This window comes from Zootermopsis nevadensis, unplaced genomic scaffold, assembly GCF_977971745.1.
Source record: "Zootermopsis nevadensis isolate Lab colony 2312 unplaced genomic scaffold, Znev_1.0 Znev_ptg000010l, whole genome shotgun sequence".
In the NCBI taxonomy this organism is placed as follows: Eukaryota; Metazoa; Arthropoda; class Insecta; order Blattodea; family Termopsidae; genus Zootermopsis; species Zootermopsis nevadensis.
Genome location: NW_028259142.1, coordinates 14,061,240 through 14,082,628, shown reverse-complemented (window position 1 = coordinate 14,082,628; position 21,389 = coordinate 14,061,240). Strand labels below are relative to the sequence as shown.

The following is a 21,389-nucleotide window of genomic DNA, read 5'->3' as shown; positions in this document are numbered from 1 at the left end:
TTTTAAATAAAATTCGAAATTACATTATTGTGAGAGACATAAAACGAAAAGGTCATTAAGCTTTACAACTGCATTCAAGATATTTTTTCAATAAGCGAGGTATACAAATAACGAAATATTATTTTATCATCTCCTACTCCAAAACACGATTTAAATAAAAAAAATTATGGGCCCAATTTTACTCCTTGTCTGGTATGACTGTGAAACTGGGTCTCTAGCCCTGAGGGAATAATATGTATTTAAGGCATTAGTTAACAACGTGTCGTGGGAAATATTTAGACCTGTGAAAGAGAAAGAAGCAGGACGATGAAGAAGACTATACAACGAAGGAATTTTGTAATTAATACTATTCACCAAACTACTAGGTTCGTGAAATCAAAGGAAGGTGATACGGGCGGAACATCTAACACGCATGACAGAAATGAGAAATTCATGAAGTTCCATTGAAAGACTTAAAGGGAAGAAACCGCATGAGAGACTTCGGTGTACACGGAAATATAATTTTAGATGGTTCTTAGGAAAACAGGACGTGAAGGTGAAAAACTGATTCATCTGTCTGAGGACAGGGTTCAGTAGTGGAATCTTACGAATATGGATATCAGCCTTCAAGCTCTAAAATTCTGGTAAATTACCCATCAGCTGAGCGACAATAATCCTTTCAAAAAAGATTCTTCACCGAGGAGTTATTTAACAAATTATAAATGTAATTTCTGGCTGTATATTACGATTTCTGTAGTGTAATTAACTTTGCAACAACAGAATTGTATCTGCACTGAATGAACTTCAAATTCGATTCGGCATGAAAGATAGCAAGAATCGAATGACGTAAGTGTATGTCTACTCCGGTGGAGTACACCTTATCATTATCGTACACTATAAAAATAAGACATCTTGCATAAATACTCTGTATGAAGGAGTTTGTACCAAGTGAGGATGATAGGCGTTTTATACACGTGGAAACAAGTTTAACCTTGCGGAACTACGACAAAAAGAAAGAGTAGCTAGGAGCTGCTCCTCTGCTTGGTCATCACCAAGAACTTATGAAGAAAATTGTGTTTTTTTTTGGTGTTAAGTGTGGTTTTATGTCTCTTTTTTATTCGAACTAAGTTCCAGAGGCTTCTTTTGGGTAATATGTCGTTACACTGTAATTGTTACGAAGTTCAAATCTCTCAATGACTACGTGATCAAAATATCGCACGTTTTATATCGCTCGAGCACTGGGATCACGAGTTCGAACCCGCTCTGTGGCACTAATACGTCTTCCCGATCAACTGTGTTACTTTGTCATGTGTATGGAGAACTTGCTATGTGCAGATTCCTACTGCAAGTGATCCTAGCTAATGTTCCAAGAATTCGTTGTTTCTGAATTAGTTCTGGATCGAAACAGCCCCAGGGGGACTGTTGAATAATTAAATTTGATAAAGTTATTTTCTTCAACGTGTTAATTCAACAGCTACATGAGCTCATTACAGAGTCAGCACAAGAAAATTAAACACAAAGATAAAAAATAGGACAATACATAGTAATAATAATATCATCCCAGGCGAACACGACATTAGGGAACTTCTGAAAACCGCCATTCTAGGACATCATACATCATCCGAAAGACGCTCATGTAAAATATATAATGCCTCACGCGAAATGTCTTTAATGCATGTAACACTATGTACCTCAGGGGCAAGATTTGTCTCAGGTACATAGAAGTAAGTACCCTGTAAAATGGAGAATAGATGGAATAATATTCGTTCTCTCGTTGAAATGAAAATATATGCTTCGGTCCTGTATAGTCTGCACACAAGTTTTTAACCTAAGATCAAAATTTTAGGCTCAGGTTCATAAATAGGATAAACGTTAAAATACAAATTAAACTTCATTCAACCCTTACCTATGCAACATTTGCGCAATATGGATTTTACGAACGTAAGTTACATAACTTACACATAACAAAACATGTTTTTCCTTTTGATTTCCTTTTCTATTCTAAATTCACACATTTTCCGACGAATCACGTCATACAGAGACATGGAGAGTCTGCCCCCATGCAATCTTAATTTTGGAACTTTCCAACATAACCCATCCGCATCCCAGTGTTGCCAATTTTCACCCTGAATATAGAGGCTGCAGGTTTCTCCTAAGCAGTAATGCCCATTAACAGGAATACACGGTGTGAAAACTCAGGAAATCAAAACAATTTTTCGTCGTCATGAAAACTTCGAACCGAATACACTGAAATGGATCTTGAAATATATTAAACGAGGTTGTGGACTTGATTAAACTGGCCATGCTTTTGTGAGCACGGTAATTAATCTTCATTATCCATAAGTGGCATGGAATTTTATTCGCGCAGTGTTTTATACAAGTTAATAATAATCCTTGCTAAGTGGACCAAAGCGAAAGATCCAGTTTATATCACGATGTGTAGATAAGAGTTAAATTTTACAAAGCAATTCTGTGTTTCAATGTTGATTTTCTGACTCAAAACTGTACGCATAGCCTATTGATTACACAGTTTTCCCTGGTAATTGGAACGTACAAGCCGTGGAAAGAAAGTCAGTGTTTTCGAAGAAGCAAGAAGGTGAGTTTTAATTTGACAAAGCAGGCGTTAATTTGCCAAATCAATGGGCATCTGAGCTGGGCTTCACCCGAGATAAAATGACTCATTGAAGAAAGGGCGCTATGAAAATGTGGAAGGAGCTAGAAATATTGATTCTTCAGCAAGTGATGATTCTACTCATCTCACCATAACCCAAAATATATGCAGGAAAAATAGATATTTGCTTTTGCGTACTTTTAGACTACATACATCTTACTGTTAGCCACTAGTGTAACTAGTAATACGTATTTCAATACTTCCGTTACCATTGTTCATTTTCTTGTGAATTTAACTTACAATATTAACCTATAGAATGGAAGAATGCAGTCAGTGTAACTGAATTACTCCTGCTTATTAATTAAATTATATTGTTCACACCAGAGACGTATTAAGAGCGAAATCATATCCGCCCTTCCTGTAAGATGCATAGGGCCCTTAGAGAAAGCGATCTTTAAAACTAACTAAAATATAGATCAGAATAAATTTGTTTTCATTTTGAAAGCAATGGGACTTCGCAAATTTGTGTAGTACGAGATCACATTATTGCATTTTACATACGTTCTTATACTGATTCTAGGTTCGTCGATCGTGCTCGCATGAGTTGAGAGAAAATCGCGAGCATGGCGGAACTGTCTTTGCTTGTCAGCTGTGACTGTGGTTACCGCGATGTTCGTGAAGGCGTCAAGGCTCACCAGAAGACGTGCGACGTCAGCATCGTTTCTGCCCAGCGTCACACCACTGCAGTGCACGATCGTGGTGAGCTGGACCTTGCACTACATTTTGGCCTCTACCAAACTTTTATACTTCCTAAACCATTCTTCTGATGATAGCCTTAAGGTGCATTCATACTGCTGCAGAGACTCAGGGTGGCTGTGAATCTCAGAGAAATAAAATACAAGGTAGGATTTGATTTTTTTTCACGGTTGTGAGTACGAAGATGGCTGTCTTCTGGCTTATACCGACGTGTAGTCTGATAGAAGTTTGCTATGCTTCAGAGGTCCTTGCTGCCTCCATCATCAGGACAATTAAACGTTGATAAACTTCTGCCAGACTACACGGCGGTATAAGCCAAAAGAATAGCCATCTTCTTAAAACATAAAGTACATTAAACGGGTAATAAGTGAAATCATTCCTTGAAATTATTACTCAAGTAAGTTTCCCTTTATTACTCTACCTGAAAATACGTATAAAGACACACTTAAAAAACGTATTCACTCCTGTCAGTATTATTTGTTCATTTTGTGCACCACGCGGTCTTACTTTTTCTGGGGGATTGTTTCTGATGAATTCGAACAAAGCTTGAAGAACTCGAGCCTCCTCATGGTTTTCGTTCTGAGGAATAACACCTTTTCCAGTCGACAATCACGATAGCGTTCTGTAACGAATGAAATTTAAGGCCTAAAGGACCTTTAATTACAGCTGGTGCCTTTGGTCTATCTCTTTTAATAAAGGATTTCGCAATACAGCTTGACGTGTGACCTTGAATTCCTTTTATTGTTTTCCACCGTTCTAGTTATTTCATTAACTTTCAGAAACACGATTTTAGTTATGAACCCTGCTTTGTCCTGAGCTCTGTAACAATCTGCTGATCAAAAGAAACTGATCATGTCATCCAGAGAGGAATACAGCATAAGGAGCCCGTACAAACTGACGAGTAACTGAAACTACTGTTGCTGTTGCGTATCAAAAGACAAGCATACAATATACGTCTACACAGATTAATATTCTACACCACAGATAATACCAACATAGTGAACACTTTATATCACACACAATACCAACATGTTTATATCCTACCACGTATCATATCAACTTATCTAGGTTGGCAACATAGGCGACGAATGATGTCACGCGCGTGTTGCCCTGCCATCTATCCGCTGCAGCAGTGAAACAACTACAAAACGATCTGTTGGGCATGCGTCTACTATGGGCTCAGTCGGTATAAGGTTAACTATTATCCAACTTAATCTTTCCCCATTTACAACACAATAGTGATTAATTTTACAAACGTGGCTCCTGATATAATCTATGTTCATAGACCACCTGGTGTGTTAGCGAACGAGACTGGAACGGAACTATCATTGTGGTACCTGTAAAGTAAGTAAAGCGTCCCTCTACATGCCAATGCAGGTACTTGGGTGGAGCGGAGGTATACCTCCTACTCATTCTTGACCTCGGCACTAGATGGGGGTGAGTGGTCAGCATCACGCCCTGGCCGTGCTTTACCCCAGGGAAAGGACCCCGGTACCCATTGGACAGGAGGCTGGGTGGGCCCCAGAGCCGGTTTGGACGCAGAGGCTAGAGAGAGAGAGAAAAAAAATCCTCTGCCCCCGTCGGGGATCGAACCCCGATCTGTGGCACCTGTATATGCATAAATAAACAAAACGTGTCTGGATACTTATCCATTTCACTAACGGCGGTTATGTGAACACCACTTCTACTATACTTATTTCGATTTCAAGCCGCTTGGTCCAACATATTTTGCATGTTTCGATTCTTAGGAAATGTGCAACATACAGTTTTATATGGGCTTCACGTGCGGTTTATATTTTCACCGAAACGGCCAAAATTAAATTTAATCAAACATGATCAGAGAGATTTCAGCCTGTATAAAGTGGCCGTTTTCTGGGTTATTACGCCATGTAGTCTCGTAGAAGTTTACAGATATTTCAGAAGTGCGAGGGCGATGATAATCTATCTGATGATACTGGCATACTAAATGACTAGGTTTATAAATCTTTCAAGACAGGAGCACATTATAAAAGTCCGCCATATATAACTGCACCACTTGGTCTTGGGGAAATATTTACGTTAAAACTGAAAGAAGCAATGACGCAGTTCGTAAATTCAAGATTCCCTATGAACATAATGTACCTTAAAATAGAAAGACATCGAACAAGGAAACTTAAATTCGAAGAGATGCCAGATATTTCGTGTGCTGTCTGGACAGTATACCTCGGAGGTCGCTGGAGTTTTAGTCTAGCGTATAAATTCAACAACCATGTTATACTAACTTCGATAGAGGAAATTTAGGTCTGAGGTAGAATTTTCGGATATCGTAGGTTTCCTTGAGATAATTTTACGTTATGAAAAAAAGCACTTGTATATTAAACCGAAACATAATATAACATGCAAATGAAGGAATTTAACAGAAATACTATAAAATTTCGTAGATATATTACAGTCTGGACTTTTGGTCTTAAGGCCACAGGATTAATATTCATCATAATTAGGTAGAACATGATTACTTATCGCCCTGATGATGGATGCGGCAGGTACCTCTAAATCGGTGCAGCATCCCAGAAGACAGCCATTTTAATACTCGCCACCCTGAGAACCTGAAACCACACCCAGAATTAGTTACATTTTGCAGAAGTTACGCGATCAAAATCTGGTACAAATTGTTCTGTGTAATCAGAAATGTTCACAGTTTCTAGTATGCTAGTACGATTTCAAATAATTATCGTGTCGTATTTAAATGCACACTGCTCCTATTCCACTTATCGATCGTTTCTAAGAGTGTCACAAGTACACACACTTTTATCCCGTCAAAGGATGATACATCTCGTTCTTCACTTCTTCTGGCCTGTCTAATGGAGTTCGGGATATTGGAAAGCGTTAGGACCCGGTATCTCAAATCGTTCCAAGCAAGTTCTCTTAACAGACTGCCAATCCAAGGTAAACTGACAAGACACCAGACTTTCATAGCGGCATGTCTGTGATCATTATGAAACATATTTTGGTTTCCACACTGAGTTCGGACTAATGCCGTTTTACATAGTCCACACATGTCACTCATGTCATAAAGAAATACACAGTTTCTCACGGAACCCAAAAGTGCATGAAACCCCTCCACCACCAATGAGTTGAACCAGTTCACATCCTTAAATCAAATAACTCACTCACTCTATGGTGTAGGATGACCTTTGTAAAGTCAATTGTATACTCGTATGTTAAAGAATAATCCACTTTCTTTATGGAACCCGAAGGTTTATCACCGTGTTCACAGAAGCCCGCCACCGGACTCTATCCTGAGTTAGCTGCATCCAGTTCGCTCCTTCGATTCGTCTCCGTGAAGTCCAACTTAACGTTATCCTCCCACCTTCGCCCAAGACTTCCCAGCGTGTTCATCCCTTCACCCATGCGTGCTGCGTATCCCGCCAACCTCATCCTCTTCGATTTAATCACCTTAATAATATCAGGTGAGGAGTACAAGCCGTGAAGCTCATCATTATGCAATTTCACCATGATCGGTCTTCCTCCATTTTAAGTCCAAATATCTTCCCCAACACTCTGTTCTCAAAGACCCTCAATCTATGTTCCTCCCTCAAACTTTTGTGTATTTTAATCTTCAGTTTTTATTTGTATGAGACCTTACATCATATTTCTTGAATTAAAGTAATGCTAATATAATTCTTCCATCTATGATTAGGTCTCCAAAAGGGTCTCTTGAGACTCTCCGCCATATTTGCCATATTCTTTCTTGAATTCACCCCCCTCCCCCTTCCTTTCTCTGTCTTAGACCCAAATATCCGAATTATTCTGATTCACATACCTTCAGTCTGCGAAAGACATCGTTTCATACCCCAAAAAACCGACCAGTAAAATTATAGTATCGTATCCTGGGGTCTCGGGTTCGATTCCCGGCGGTGCCCGAATTTATAACTTGTGTTGGGCAAGGCCGTGGTCTAGGCAACACGGAGTTTTTCTCCGGGGGCTTCCCAGGTTTCTCCGTGGCATCCCAACAATTACTTCATTCACACACAGAAGAAGGCAATGGCAAACCACTTCAGGATCATCTGCCAAGAACGTGTATGAACAGGTCCCAGTCCGAGAAAAGGAAGGAAGGATCCTGTTCATATGGACCTGTCGTCAGACAGAACACTAAATAATAATAAGATGAGGTGGTCTAGCGGTTAGAACGCTGGCCTTGTAATCCTGGGGTCTCGGTTTCGATTCCCGGCCGTGCCCGAATTTATAACTTGTGTTGGGCAAGGCCGTGGTCTAGGCAACACGGAGTTTTCCTCCGTGGCATCCCAACAATTACTCCATTCACACACAGAAGAAGGCAATGGCAAACCACTTCTGGATCATCTGCCAAGAACGTATATGAAGAGGTCCCAGTCCGAGAAAAGGATGGAAGGATCCTGTTCATATGGACCTGTCGTCAGACAGAACACTAAATAAATAAATTACATACAGTACGTTCACTGATAAAGTTGAAAGCAACTGTCGCTTCCCGGCTTCCGGCTGGATCTTCATGACTCGTTTTCATGCGATACAAGGTTTTCCTGTTACGATAAATAATATAATCAATTTACCTTTGTTGTAGCAGCCCCTTCCGGGAACCAGGAAATAACAGTTGCGATCAATTTCATAGGTGCATTATTTACTTTTCTGAATACGAAACAAAGAGAGAAAAAAATGTTCTAAACTGAACCGTAACAAACGTTTCCCAAATTTAACCTGCTCTTAATTACTTCGTAAATGCAATTTTGATTCCTTGCGACCGTTCCTAAATATCTGGCTGTACCACCCGACACAGTTAAGTACAAATAAAGAGACGGGAGTTGGAAAGGTAGCCAAAGTGAAGTGACAGTGAGATTTATTCTACTCCTAGATTTGTTAGTTGTATTCAAGCAATCAGGTTAAAAAATTACTGGCGTGCGTGACAGAAGAGAATGTCTACTGGAACACTCTCGGGCTACAAGCCTCGTCAGGTGGTTGAACAGTGAACAAACTATGTCTTCTGCCAACGTTTCGAGAACCATCTCTGTTCCCATCCTCAGGGTTGCTGGGTAACTAGTCAGTTCCTTTCCTTCGCGCAGGAATACAGTGATATAAAATATCAGCAAATATTTCATTTTAATTTTAAAACCCCTCGTACATCCAGAGTCTGGCCCCGTTAGTACGCCACGTTTAAACCAAGAGTACTGGCGTTTTAGCGGGATGGCGGTAAATTGTAATTGATTATTTTTGGTGCAATTTTATTAATAAATTATTGTGCCATACGTTGTGCAAATACTGAATTTGTGACCTTGAAGATAAAATAAAAGGCAAAATTGTGCGATGCTACATTACAAGCTCTTCCTAGTTTCCCGTCACCCAAAATAAGTTGGCGATCGCTGGGCTAACCCATAAGTACGAAAAATAGTTGGAAATACTTTTATGACTTGCACCATGATATTGTTTTTTGCATATATTTACAGTTTATTTAACGACGCTTTCCGTATCTCAGACTACAGCGTCGAATGAGAGGATGGTAGTTAATAATGAACTGGAAATGATGTGAAAAGAAAAGGTGTGTTCTAATTTTAGGTACTACCCCGATATTTTCCTGGACGGACTGAGGAAAACGACGAATGACTTCAGTGAGGACAGCCGGTTTCCGGGCCGAGAATTGATACCGGGACCTCCCGAATACGAAGCAGAAATGATAACGATTCGACCACGACTTCAGTTTATTACGTGTTATCAGCACGGCGGTTTGAAACGTATCACGTGCGAAGGAAGTGGTGATGCAGACTTTCTGCGTCATCAATGGCGAAATTTCCGTCGCATTTGGGTCGTATTCTACCTTCCGAATACAAGTCAAGGGCTGAGAATGGCTACAAGAAGCACCTCTGAAACGTCGGTAAACGTTTATCAGACTACACGACTCAAAAACCCAGAAGACAGCCATCTTCTTAATCGCCGCCGTGAGAAATTCAACTTAAGGGCCGTTAAGAATGCAGGAACCAGTTTCATTCATTAAACTTCTCGTTCGCATCCGTCTGATCAATTCTTTGAAGGAGTAGGGGTATTTGGAGCTTAAACACACAGATCCAGGTAGTCATTGTTTCAGATATCTGAAAATGTTTCCAGGAACCACGTAGAAACCTCCACAATAAAAGACCTGCAACAGTAGGGTATAAGTCAGAAGACAATTTGGTGACTGTCATGTTCTAGAATTGGCTGATACTTAAAAGTGCGAGCTAGACCAAACATTTTCTTCAACATGAAACGGTAACTGAAGCATTGCAAGTTGACTTCAGTAATATGTAATTAAATAGCGTTAAGCACCGTGTTAATTTTCACGATTTAGTCCTCTGGCTTTTTGTTTCAGAATTTATTTTGGTACTATAAATCATTTTATATTTAGTGCGATTCCTGCCATAGCACATCGATCTACAAACGAAAAGGATTATAATTATGTGTACAACTTTCTTGTTGTCTCAAGTCTTTAGGATGTTCAGCGCTACATATATATACCAGAATATTATCCTACCATTTAATCTATATTCACTCTCCTCTGACTTTGAAGATCTGATTATTAGGTTCGTAGTTTACAAGAGAAGACAGTAACAATTTTTTGCTGAAGTTTACCAAGTGTTTACAGTATGGTTTATATAATGAACCTTGAGACAGAATCAATGCGTAATATTCTTATCACAGTTGTAAGCAACAGTTAACAATGACCTTCATGTGTTGATGGCACAAATGCAACTAAAAGCGGTCTTATCGTGCCCCCGAAAGCTATACGTTACGGCTGCTTGTAAATTCAGGACTGACCTTGCTGCGAGAACTGAAAGGAGAAAGTGTCAGTGGACGAGAACTTTTCTTTTCAATACCATGTTGTCTGAACAGGATTAGAAGACTCATTCATCATTCTCGACGTATAAATCGCACGTTTTTTTCTGTTAGGCTACTTGCGATTGTAATTGACCCTATGGAAAAGAGATTCTCTCGAGAAACATGGTCGCGAAGTTAGTAAAAAAATCAACCCCCTTTTGTGGAAGTTTCATTATCTTGTTCAAATGTGCCGGTCATTAGTCTTTATCCTGAGTCAGTTTAATCCAGTCTATAATTTCAATTTTATTTCTTTAGGATTCATTTCAATATTATACTCTCATACACATGTGGGTATTCAAAGTGGGCTCTAGTGTTATGGTATTTCCTTCTCAAATTATCTATTAATTTTAATCACCCCCATGAGTTCTATATGTTCCGCCTATGTTTTTCCCCTTATTTTGATCACCATAATCGTTTAAATTTACTCTCGGGAAAGTATGAAGTTCTTGCAGAAAAACCAAGGAATGGCTAATTTAAAACTAAGATCATATAAAGACTTCGCTTAAAATTTCCAAACGTTCAGTATCAGTTCTTAGAAATGCTATTTCCCGCTAATAGGTGTCAATTAATTAGATCATGAGTTTAGTAGTCACCGGTCGTCCTCGACCCAATAGCCTCCCTAAACAATACAAATCGTATGAATTAAAAATGCGGCCTTCGTATTCGGCTGAAGAGAGAGAAATCTGAGTAAGAACGTTAGGCTGCCAGTGGCGTAGTGCAGTCATTCCCCCAAAGAACTTACGATAAGTGCAAATAGAATTATTATCGGACAAGGGACGAATTAATTGCCCCAGTCTTAACTCTTCACAAACTCCGATGCTTGTCTAAATAATATTTAAAAACCAAGTTCTTGCTTAGCAGAAAACACGTCTCCATTAAATGAATCACTTGCTTAAAGCGGTTTAAGAAAATGATTGCTGTTTGTTCTGATAATTATAATCGAACGGACGCAGTAAATACACCCTGTGAGCTAAATTAATTACTAATTTTTAAAGCAGATGGTACGTGTAGTGACCACGGGATTTTAAAGTGTTCAAGTCCGGTGGTAAATACATGTATCTTCTGCTTTAACAATCAATAACTCTAAATTTGGTCCAAAGTATATTTATGTTTCAGCGATTTACTTAAACTGTTGTAATGAAGAAGCGATGTTTTCGTTGCAGTGGGAACTTGAATTTTAAATACTATTTAGATTAGCTTAAGGATTCAAAGAGTTAATGCTGCAACAGTCTGCAGGGTTATGAGAAACGGTGGAGCTAATCAGCATAAGCTGGCAATACATAACACAAATAAATGAAAATGGGAATCAAATAAATTTATGATTCATTCATTGCAGTTTTATGTACATCACTGGTCTTTGTTCGTGTAGTAATAAATTCTATTGTTTATATGTTGTGGTTGTTCAGTTCCATGTTGAAAGCCTTGTAGAGACTGTAAATAAGAAAAAATAAGATAACCTTTTATAAAGACCTTCTTCTTCTTCTTTTTTACTCTTTAATATCTGCTATTCTTGATGATGCATGCTCAGATTTGGTGTATAAATGCGCTCAATAAACATTGGTGTGTTCTATATCATCAAGCGCCGGTCTTCCACATTAAGGAAAGAATATATACAGATTTTCACGGCGGTGAGTCGGAAAATAGCTACCTTCTGGGTTGTAGCATAGTATAGTCTGGTAGTTTACCAACGTTTCAGAGGCTCTTGCTGCCTCCATCATCAAGGCAATGAGAGTTTTGAGATCAGATCTTCATTTGCGCGGTAAATCACGAAGTTGAAATCCCAGACTAAAGACAAGAATTTATAAAAAGTGACTCACACCACACGCCAACAAAACTGCTTGACTAAGTGACAGTGTCTGGAAATGACAATTTTATTCGATACGTATCACAAGTTAAGTCTTATGTAAAAAACATTTTCTGTTTTCTGTATGATAGGGTAATTATACGACAGCTGAAAACTGATGTTTCCTAATTTGTTACCTGTAATGGGAACAGATATTTTAGTGAAACATACATTTATTATATAATATTACACAATTACTTCTCTGTTATATAACGTCTGCGGTATATAAAGTTCTAACAATTGTAAGGTAGTTTCAGGAGTACGTCAGGACAGTAATGTGCGTCTCGTTGACGGAACTACATTTTTACCACTGTCTGATAATGTTATACAAGAATTCACGCCTTCACATTCATATCGGCAAATTGTCGGAAAATTTCCACCCCCTTATCCTAAGTTACCGCAACTTTCCTTATCTGTTTTCTCTTCATTTTATATTTTTGTTAGGCACCTGTGTTTATTATACCCGTGTTAACAACAGCATGACCAAAGTAGATATTCCAACCTTGAAAAAGTAGTTTTTGGCTTATGTGACAAACCTTCACTAAATAGCCGCCTGTCAAGTTCAATTTCTTAACTATATTTCATTAGAAAGGTCAGTCAGTCAACATTTCGAGCTGTACTCCACAGCCAACCGCAATAGGTTTTGTAAAGCGTCCACCAAATTTACAGTGTTACCTCGTTATAACTTTGTTCCGAAGGTTGGAAATCTGTCAAACTAAGAACACCTGCGGAAAACAAACATATTTTCCTTGTACCACTTTACAGTTGCTGGCTTTCACTAACAAAATCCTTCACAATGCATAAGGAAAAACTTTTATACTTTACTGGGCACTGCTTTTGTATATTTAAATGACATTTTTGCTGACCAATCAAATAGGCAAAAACAGCTGAGAATAGTGTGGGAACAGAATTATGTCAGCCTACTTTCCACGCAAGATCAGTGCCGAATAAAAATTACTGAATTATACAGAGAATATTTTTTTCTAAATGGGTGCTGCAGTTTCAATCTTCACGGTACACAGTCTAATGTCTCATGCCTAACTGTAAACGTATGTGTGTGTATGTATTTACAGTATGTAATAATTGCATGCATGAGCCGGGAGAGCTCAGTCAGTATAGTGACTAGCTACGGGCTGGACGACCAGGGTTCGATCCCCGACGGGGGCAGAGGATTTTTCCTCTAGCCTCTGCGTCCAGACCAGCTCTGGGGCCCACCCAGCCTCCTCTACAATGGGTACCGGGGTCCTTTCCTGGGGGTAAAGCCGGCCACGGCGTGATGCTGACCACTCATCCCCATCTAGTGCCGATGTCAAGAAACAGAGGAGCTATACCTCCGCTCACCCCAAACGCCTACATGGCGTATAATGGGACAAACTTTACTTTACTTTACTTAATAAATGCATGCATAATTCTGGTATGGCAAACTCTCTTCTGCTCAGATTTTCGTATCATATACAATAAGGTTTCTATGGTGTAGACTGGATTAAATTGTTTCAGGATAGGTTAAATGGTGGGCTTTTGTCAATACGATACTGAAGCATGAAGAGAATTTCTTGAAAGCAGCGCGACAATAAACTATTCAAAGGCACACATCATGAAATTACCTTCAACTATATAGACCCGAACTCGCAATCCAGCACAAATAAAATGTGAACAATTCAAAATATATAACCTATAGACGTCTCACCCCGAAGTGCCCAGGGCACAGAGTTCTGCAAACCCACCCCCACTTTCTTTGTCCTGCTAGCAGGTATACATTCAAGCTGCCTCGATTTTAATCGATCTTTAAAACTCGAGGCGATATTTCCTGTTGGGGTTTCCCGTGGTTTTCAGCCTCCCCACCAGCATCACGAAACTCAGTGGTTTCACATTTAATGTCGGGATGTCAGCTGATAAACTTATACCTTTGCTGAGGTTAATCGTGACTTGTCAATAATCTGATTATTGTATTAATTTTCGATAAGCACTGCACTCTTTCCATGAACTCCAGGGTCGCTTGGTTCTTGGAGGAGACGTAGATCAGGCAGAGCTAAATAGCGTCTTGTACTTCAGATGGGCATCCTGCTGGGCCTTGTAAGAAAAAATAGGTTATGTTACTATAACAATATTGATAATTTGTGAATCTGCAGTGTCTATTAACAGCTCTGAGGTGTTTGGTCAAAAGACCAACAATCTTAAATGACAACTTGACAGGAGAGCATCTTTTAAATCTACAGCGCTTGTTTAATTTCTGCAGTTATCTGGTGTAGATTATTATACTAGTAGCAATTTTATTCGATAAATGTTATCAGTAGCTTATCAAACAGAAGAGAAACCAATATGCAGTCAATACTTATACGTTACTCAAAGTGACAAATTCTGGGGTTATTATGTATTGACCAAAGGCTACCGAATTTATTCTTCCTTCCCTTCGAAAGACTTTATCACATTATAGGGGTCGTCTGACAACCAAGATTCTTCTAATCGGAAAGGGTACATGTTTCATTGTAAGATGATGTTTTTCTATGTAGTACAAACACCCCTCTTCAGGGCTTAAAAAAATTCTATAGCCGGCTCGCCTTAAAGCAACAAATTCACAGTCGCCTACACGTCGCAAAATCCCAAGAGATAGTAATTTTCAAGTTCCTAAGACTGTGGCCTAATATTGTGCTTCGTAGGATCTGAAGCAGCGAGGACAGTATTACGCAAAGAGAATGGACATTCATCGACGTGGAGTAGCAACAGCAGTTCAGTTCCCTTTCACTGCCTCTGCAATAACAGAGCAAGTACTGTGCATTTTATATAGGCTGCACGTCACAACATGCATTGTCTTTCAATGAAGTTCAGCGTTATGGCTACTTTTTTGCGGAGCGAGTTTTATAATTTACTTCAAAAAACACAACGTACAAAGGCTTAACACAACAAATATAAGCTTAAATTTTTTAAGATATTTTTGCTATGGTAAATATTTAAAGAGTAGCATATTAAAATATTTAACTATTACGGGGCTGTCTTCTGGGTTGTAGCTCTGTGTAGTCAGGTAGTCTGTCTACACGGCGCGCCGCGAAAACGTAAAATCCTACTATTTAACTATTAGTTAGCTTCGATTTGGCCAGTTTTTTTATCAATAAATATATATTGTAATTAATTGTATATCAAAGACAATGGGGTATGCAAAGTCGCACAGAACATATGAAAGTTGTGTACGCCTATTATATTCAACTAAAGTCTTTACAATTTTGTTTCCATACAATTTGTGAATTCCCATTTCAAAAACACTGACGGATTTTCATGAAACCTGGTATGGATACTGTATCAATAATCATAGCAACTGGAAGGTTACATTGATTTTCATGAGATTAATACAGCGTAAGCTCCAAGTGTCTCTCATCTGTTTATAAACTCGCGTTGTCACGACTTTTTTTCTTTTTGCAGCGATATAATTAACATTAACATGTATGAACTTAAAAATATGAAACCTTCGTCAGATGACATTTCTAACGGAACTCGTTAAAATTTGTTTTAACTACAGACTTGTATCCTTACATGCATATAACTGCAAACACAGAGCAGATACCTCATACATTTATACTGGATCCATAATTTGTGCCGATACAAGTTCTGAAATATATATAAGATGTAAACTGGTTTTCGAAAGCTTTTTACATGTTATCCATCGTTTTATATTTTGCACGAATATGGTACATTACCACGCATTTACTTATAAAACATGGAATAGTAGGTTTCCATTTTACTTTCCTACAACGTGCAGACTTTAAAATCCATTTTGTAATGAAGTCAATCCCAGTGGATGAGACTTGCGAACTTTGGAATGTTAGATGAGAAGTGCAGGAAATGTCTTTTCGTGAATGACGTCTTTCCTGAAACGAAAGTGTGGAACAGGAAACCACTATCACCCGTTACGACTAGTGACAGAAATGCATTGTAATATCAGTTACGTTCATTGTCGGAGTGTAGGCTTGTGGGGGGGTTATTCAGAACCGCAAGGAAACTTGAAATTAACCGACTATCAGCAACCAATTACGAAATCCCTGTATCGTAAATCAAATCATAGAATTTTAAAAATGATAATTAATGTGTTAATTCTTAGGCGTATTTTACTGCTGCACATTTTTGTAGTTTTCTTCAATTTTGTCTCACCTAAGACACTTTTATATGAGTTTTGCCTAAAGTACTACATTAAGAGCTTTGCTGTCTGATCATCTAAAATGTCACGAATATAAATACATTATTTTGTTGTAAAGTATGAAATAATAAATTTAATTTGACTTTATTATTTGGGCTGAAGTTCAAGTATAATCAGAATTACAATTAAACCACCTGTCCTACTGACGATGTCACTCATGTTAACCAGCTGATGAGGAGTAGTGTCATAGAATTTGGTAATATTTTAATAACAATAAAATTAACATAAATTGTGTCAGTCAAAGTTTCAAGTTACAACGTAATTTAAGGTCAGAGTTCGGGCGTTCAAATCCGGGATGCAGACGCGGGATGTAGAATCCTAAAGCCACAACTTAGCCTTGGTTTATCAGATACACTGGAAAGCCTGAAGGGTTACGGTGGGTTGTGACATTACATCTTACTGCTGCAAAATCAATCACGCGTTCAGAAGGGCAGGTCCGGAAACATCTTACTTCAAAGTTCGTGCTACCTTCAAAACAGATGACAAATCCTTTCGATAGAATGATGACTTTTAAAATGTCACTATCGTGATATTTCAACCATCCTCATCACAAAAAGGATTCTAAGATAATTTCTGCGAAACTATCATGAAGTTCCTTATGCGTTACGTACAGAATTTGTCCGGTAATTTCATCATTCTACTTCAATTATCACGGTCGTCAAAGATGCTGAAATGATGAAATAATAAGACGTTCATCATCCGTAAAATACACCAATGATTTGAAACTCTTTACAGTTCTTTTGTTTTTATTAAATTTATTAGGAGCACTATAATAAATTTTGAAGGTGCTGAATTCCTAAATTTTTACTTTAATTTTAATTTGTTAATGTCACTATATAATTTCTATTCCAAACTTTTGATGATATTTAGCAGCAATTTTGCTCAGTACATGAACAGAATTATACATATAACCCCCCAAAAATTAACAAACAGGATTACTCGAAATCTATCCCAGTCACTAATTCCATTTGGATTCAAATTACATTTCATCTAGAGAGTTAAGTAATAGCAGCTATGTCCTGGAACAGTCATACAAATGTATAGTCGAAAATGTTAACAGTACGAGGTGCGATCGGAAAGTTTACAGACTGCGCCTATAAAACCCGTACACTTATCTCAGGTATTAAATTCATCCATCACCCTCGAAGTAGTTCCCCTGGGAGTGAACACAACGATCCCAGCGCCGCTGCCAAGCCTGGAATCATCCCTGGAAATCTTTCTTTGTCAGCCTGTCAAGCACCATCTGCGATTCTGCCTGAATCTCTTCTATCGTCTCAAATCTCCTTCCCTTTAGCTGAATTTTCATCTTTGGGAAGAGGAAGAAGTCACACGGAGCTAAATCCGGCGATCCGGCAAGATCTTTGAGCTCCTGACAAACGAGAAGTCGATTCTGCTTCTGGTCCTCAGACAGGAGCCTTGGCACAAACTTGGCTGCGATGCGTCGCATGTGGAGTTCTTCCTTTAGAATCAGCTGACAGGTCCCATAGCCTATCCCAACAATGTCGCACAAGTCGTTGATGGTACGACGTCGATCTTCGTGAATGGCCTGCCGAATCTTCGTAACATTTACGGGCGTTGTGCTCGAAGATGGTCGTCCAGAACGCTCGTCATCATCGACAGAGGTTCGGCCATTTTTAAAACCTGAATGCCACACAAAAGTTTGTGCACGACCCATTGCGGACTCCCCAAATGCTTGCTTTAGCATTTCATAGGTTTCCGTAGACGTTTTGCCGAGTCTTTGGCAAAATTTGATGCACACTCTTTGTTCATGAAAATCCGCCATTCCGAAATCGCAGGAGGGTCGGTGTAATGCACTACCAAAACGCCCGTAACTAAGAAACAAATGCTAATTCGATGATGCTGGCTGGCACACTGATTCACTATGAATGTAGGCCGCACCCCCTAGCGGCAGAAGCTCGTACTACATCCGGTTCGCCCTCTATTGACACAGTCTTGAAACTTTCCGATCGCACCTCGTATATTGTCCTACATAAATTTTATACTAGTTAAATGTCTATACAGGTCTAAATAGCTAAGCGATTCTTTAGTATTTGTTCTCAGATACTGTAACTTAAGTAGTAAAGAAATTATGTTAGCGTGCGAGTTGTATACACAAATTTAAAAGCTAGAAATGTAAGGTTAAGTTCTATACACAAAAATAAAACAAATTGAATTATGGTACTGTACATATAATTTTTTCATCAGCAATAGACATCTTACATTTTATGCTATGTCAAGAAATATCTTATTCTTCATATTTCATGGTATCAGAATAGCACATATTATGTGAAATACGTAATTACAAAAGGTTTGCAGAAACTAAGACTTAAACAAAAGAGTACACACAATAACATAAAACGAGCCTGAGACTGCCTTATGGTAGATATAATGAAGATTTCTGTCTTCTGGGTTGTTGCGCCGTGTAGTATGGTAGATGGCAAACATCTACCATACTACACGGCGCAACAAGCCAGAAATCTTCATACTCATCGCTGTGAAAACCTCAAATCATACAGATATAATGAAGTCATTCAGGTACCAAGACTATTCCTGTCACAAAGCACCAGTCTCCTTGGAGATTTCTACGACCCATGTCGTGAAACTGAAATCGTTACAGGTGAGAATGAAATCGAGTGACATTGCAACAACGTAATGCGATACGTTGTTATAGCACTTGATTGTAAAACAATACTACACTATTACATGAAACTGCACGACACAAAGTGTCCACTGAAGTCACTGTTGAAGATGGAGGCAGTAAGTTCCTAAGAGACGTTGGTACATCTACAATTCCTTTCGGCGTTACAACGCAGAAGACGAAAATGTATTTCTCACAGCCTACAGAATCTCATACCAGTAGATGTCTTTATATGTTAACATAAAAGAATTACATGTCGGGTTACAATGATGCATCAGATATTACAGAAATAAAAAATTTCTGCCCCAACCTGTGCTTCATCCTAATAAAAGGAACCATAATTAAATAATCAGAAATCACAAATATTTGTCGCTAAACGGAATTTAAGGATACCACTGAGCTCAATGCGAATATAATCAGTGATCTTTGCCATCTTATGCATTGTCGTTATTGTTACGATGGGGTGAATCTGTTTCTATGTGGCTGGACCTCTAACGAGCCCTTTGTCCACACCCCAAACGATACCTGAGTGAAAATGGATCAACGGTGGAATGAAATAACAGGGGAAAATTGAAGGACTCAGAAACACCAGTCCTTTGTGCCATTCTATCTTCCACAAATTCCACTCCGACTGAGTTGGAAGAATACGACATCTGTTGAATTTTAATATCAGATAAATGGGTTAATTTTATATTGAAACAAACATATTTGGAGTACATTGTGAGACAGTCTATAATATCGCATGATCATATTACGACGACACAATTTTAAAAACTCTGCTAGTCTCAAGTGCCTTAGCGCCACAGATCTGGATCACTGATTAACTTCAACGCTTTAGACTTGAGATAATGAAGGTTACACCCGGAGCTCCCAAGTTCCCACATTATCCTGGAAGTGTGTTACCGTATATAACCAACTGAGAAAACCAATACGATGATGGAGACATCCAACAGGAGGAGTTAAGAGGGAGAAGAAATGGAATGGTGGGAGGTATAAATAGAAGGGGAAACAAAGCTAGAGTGAAATAATTGTTGGTAGGAAGAGACGAATACAAGGTCTAGCGAGAGAGGAATAGCTTGTAACTAGGGCGAACTACAGTGGACCAGTCTCTCAGCAACACAGTCATTCAGCGAACTCCACACTGCATACTGATACTGTCACCATACCGGACCGCGGCATGTAAGTTGAGTACCCCACGCGACATATATCATATAGACCACTAAATATTTAAACCAGGGCATTTTATAGAACGCTGCTGAACTAATCGTTTTGTTTTAATTTAATGCAGTGTAGCTGAACGTAACACTTGAGGAGTTTCTGCAGCCGAGTTTAAGACAGACCTATATTTTATGATCCAGAAGTAGAAACGGCGAGACTTGTACGTCATTTTATCTCTTTAATTGACAGTGCTATTCTGTTAAACTTTTACAGAGGCTAAAATGACGTTCTTCAAAATATTACTTTTTGGTAAATAACCAAAGCATGAGGGGAAGCAAGAATGGAAAGACAAATTTTGGAACTCTTTAAAAAAAAAACTATTCCTTCAACTATCAATTAAATTGGAATAACACACGTCGACATATGTAATGAAATTAACGTATTTTATGCAATTTTATCGATGCATCATCCACTTTTCCGTCTAAATATATGGAATTGTTTTAATACTGAATATGTTCAAGCCTGCTGCTGACTCCTGAATGTATGTGACCAGCACACGTCCGAACCACGTGTTGATGTGCAAAGTGCTGCTATGTGCTCCAGTGTTCACTTTCCTTGGTACAGATCATAGAATGAACATTGTCGATATTAGTCATTTTGTAGCATCAAATAGTGATTTTAGCTGTGAGGAGCTGTAGTTTACTATTCAAGATTGACCAAATTCGACAGTCGATCCATCGTTTCGGTTATTTAAAGACCCTGAATAACGTATAATTTATAGCGTTATATGACAGGATGGTTGTGACTGATGAATTAAAAATGGTGTTAAAACGGTCGTGGCCTATGTTAAGACTGCCTTCCAGCATTTGTCCCGAAGCAAAAATATCAGAATAGTCGATCTGGGGGCAGAGTTAACAAATTTACATATTTATTCATTGCTTATTTTACGACGGTCTCAATGATTCCTACATAAGGCGAGAAATTATAAGATACATTGTGAAAAATGAATTGGAAACTATGTGTCGTAATTTAAGGTATTATCTGCGAGTATCCCCAAAATTTAGCTTCTTCTTCTCCTTCATTCTGCCGGATACACCATTAAAATTCTCAAAATAAAGAGAAGAAAGAAGTAACAATATTCAATATAAACGATTAATCACTATAAGGAAACGATACACTTCCCTAGTCGTAAAATATTAACCTATTTTAAAAGACAATGGAATGCGATTAGTGAAATTTACACCAAGAAATCTCATTTACAAACGTAGACACACGTGTTATTTCAGTTACAATAAAACAAAAGTAAATGGGACGGAACAATCAAATTCAGCAGAATATTTACACCAAAACAATTGACGGG

General features: G+C 38.5%; 2 protein-coding genes across 8 annotated transcripts in view; one reads left to right on the top strand and one right to left on the bottom strand.

Moving 5' to 3' along the window:
* Positions 1-21,389, bottom strand: part of LOC110841452 (organic cation transporter protein) — a 77,565-nt gene that overhangs the window by 19,141 nt on the left and 37,035 nt on the right. Inside the window, exon 2 of one of the 3 annotated variants that reach the window (XM_087346549.1) lies at positions 5,873-5,931. The exons of 1 other annotated variant lie outside the window; for it this stretch is intronic. The gene's annotated coding sequence lies outside the window, so the exon portion shown is untranslated. Of the gene's footprint in view, positions 1-3,285; positions 3,413-5,872; positions 5,932-21,389 lie in introns of those variants that run through there. One more of the 3 variants, XM_022087021.2, reaches the window with a different exon arrangement.
* Positions 1-21,389, top strand: part of LOC110841451 (organic cation transporter protein-like) — a 57,071-nt gene that overhangs the window by 2,976 nt on the left and 32,706 nt on the right. For 2 of the 5 annotated variants that reach the window (XM_022087017.2, XM_022087016.2), the window contains exon 2: positions 3,171-3,349. In XM_022087017.2, coding sequence (XP_021942709.1) covers positions 3,214-3,349 — 136 coding nt within the window. In that variant the 5' untranslated portion in view covers positions 3,171-3,213. Of the gene's footprint in view, positions 1-2,501; positions 2,576-3,170; positions 3,350-3,416; positions 3,493-19,896; positions 20,051-21,389 lie in introns of those variants that run through there. The other 3 variants (XM_087346545.1, XM_087346546.1, XM_022087020.2) reach the window with 3 other exon arrangements.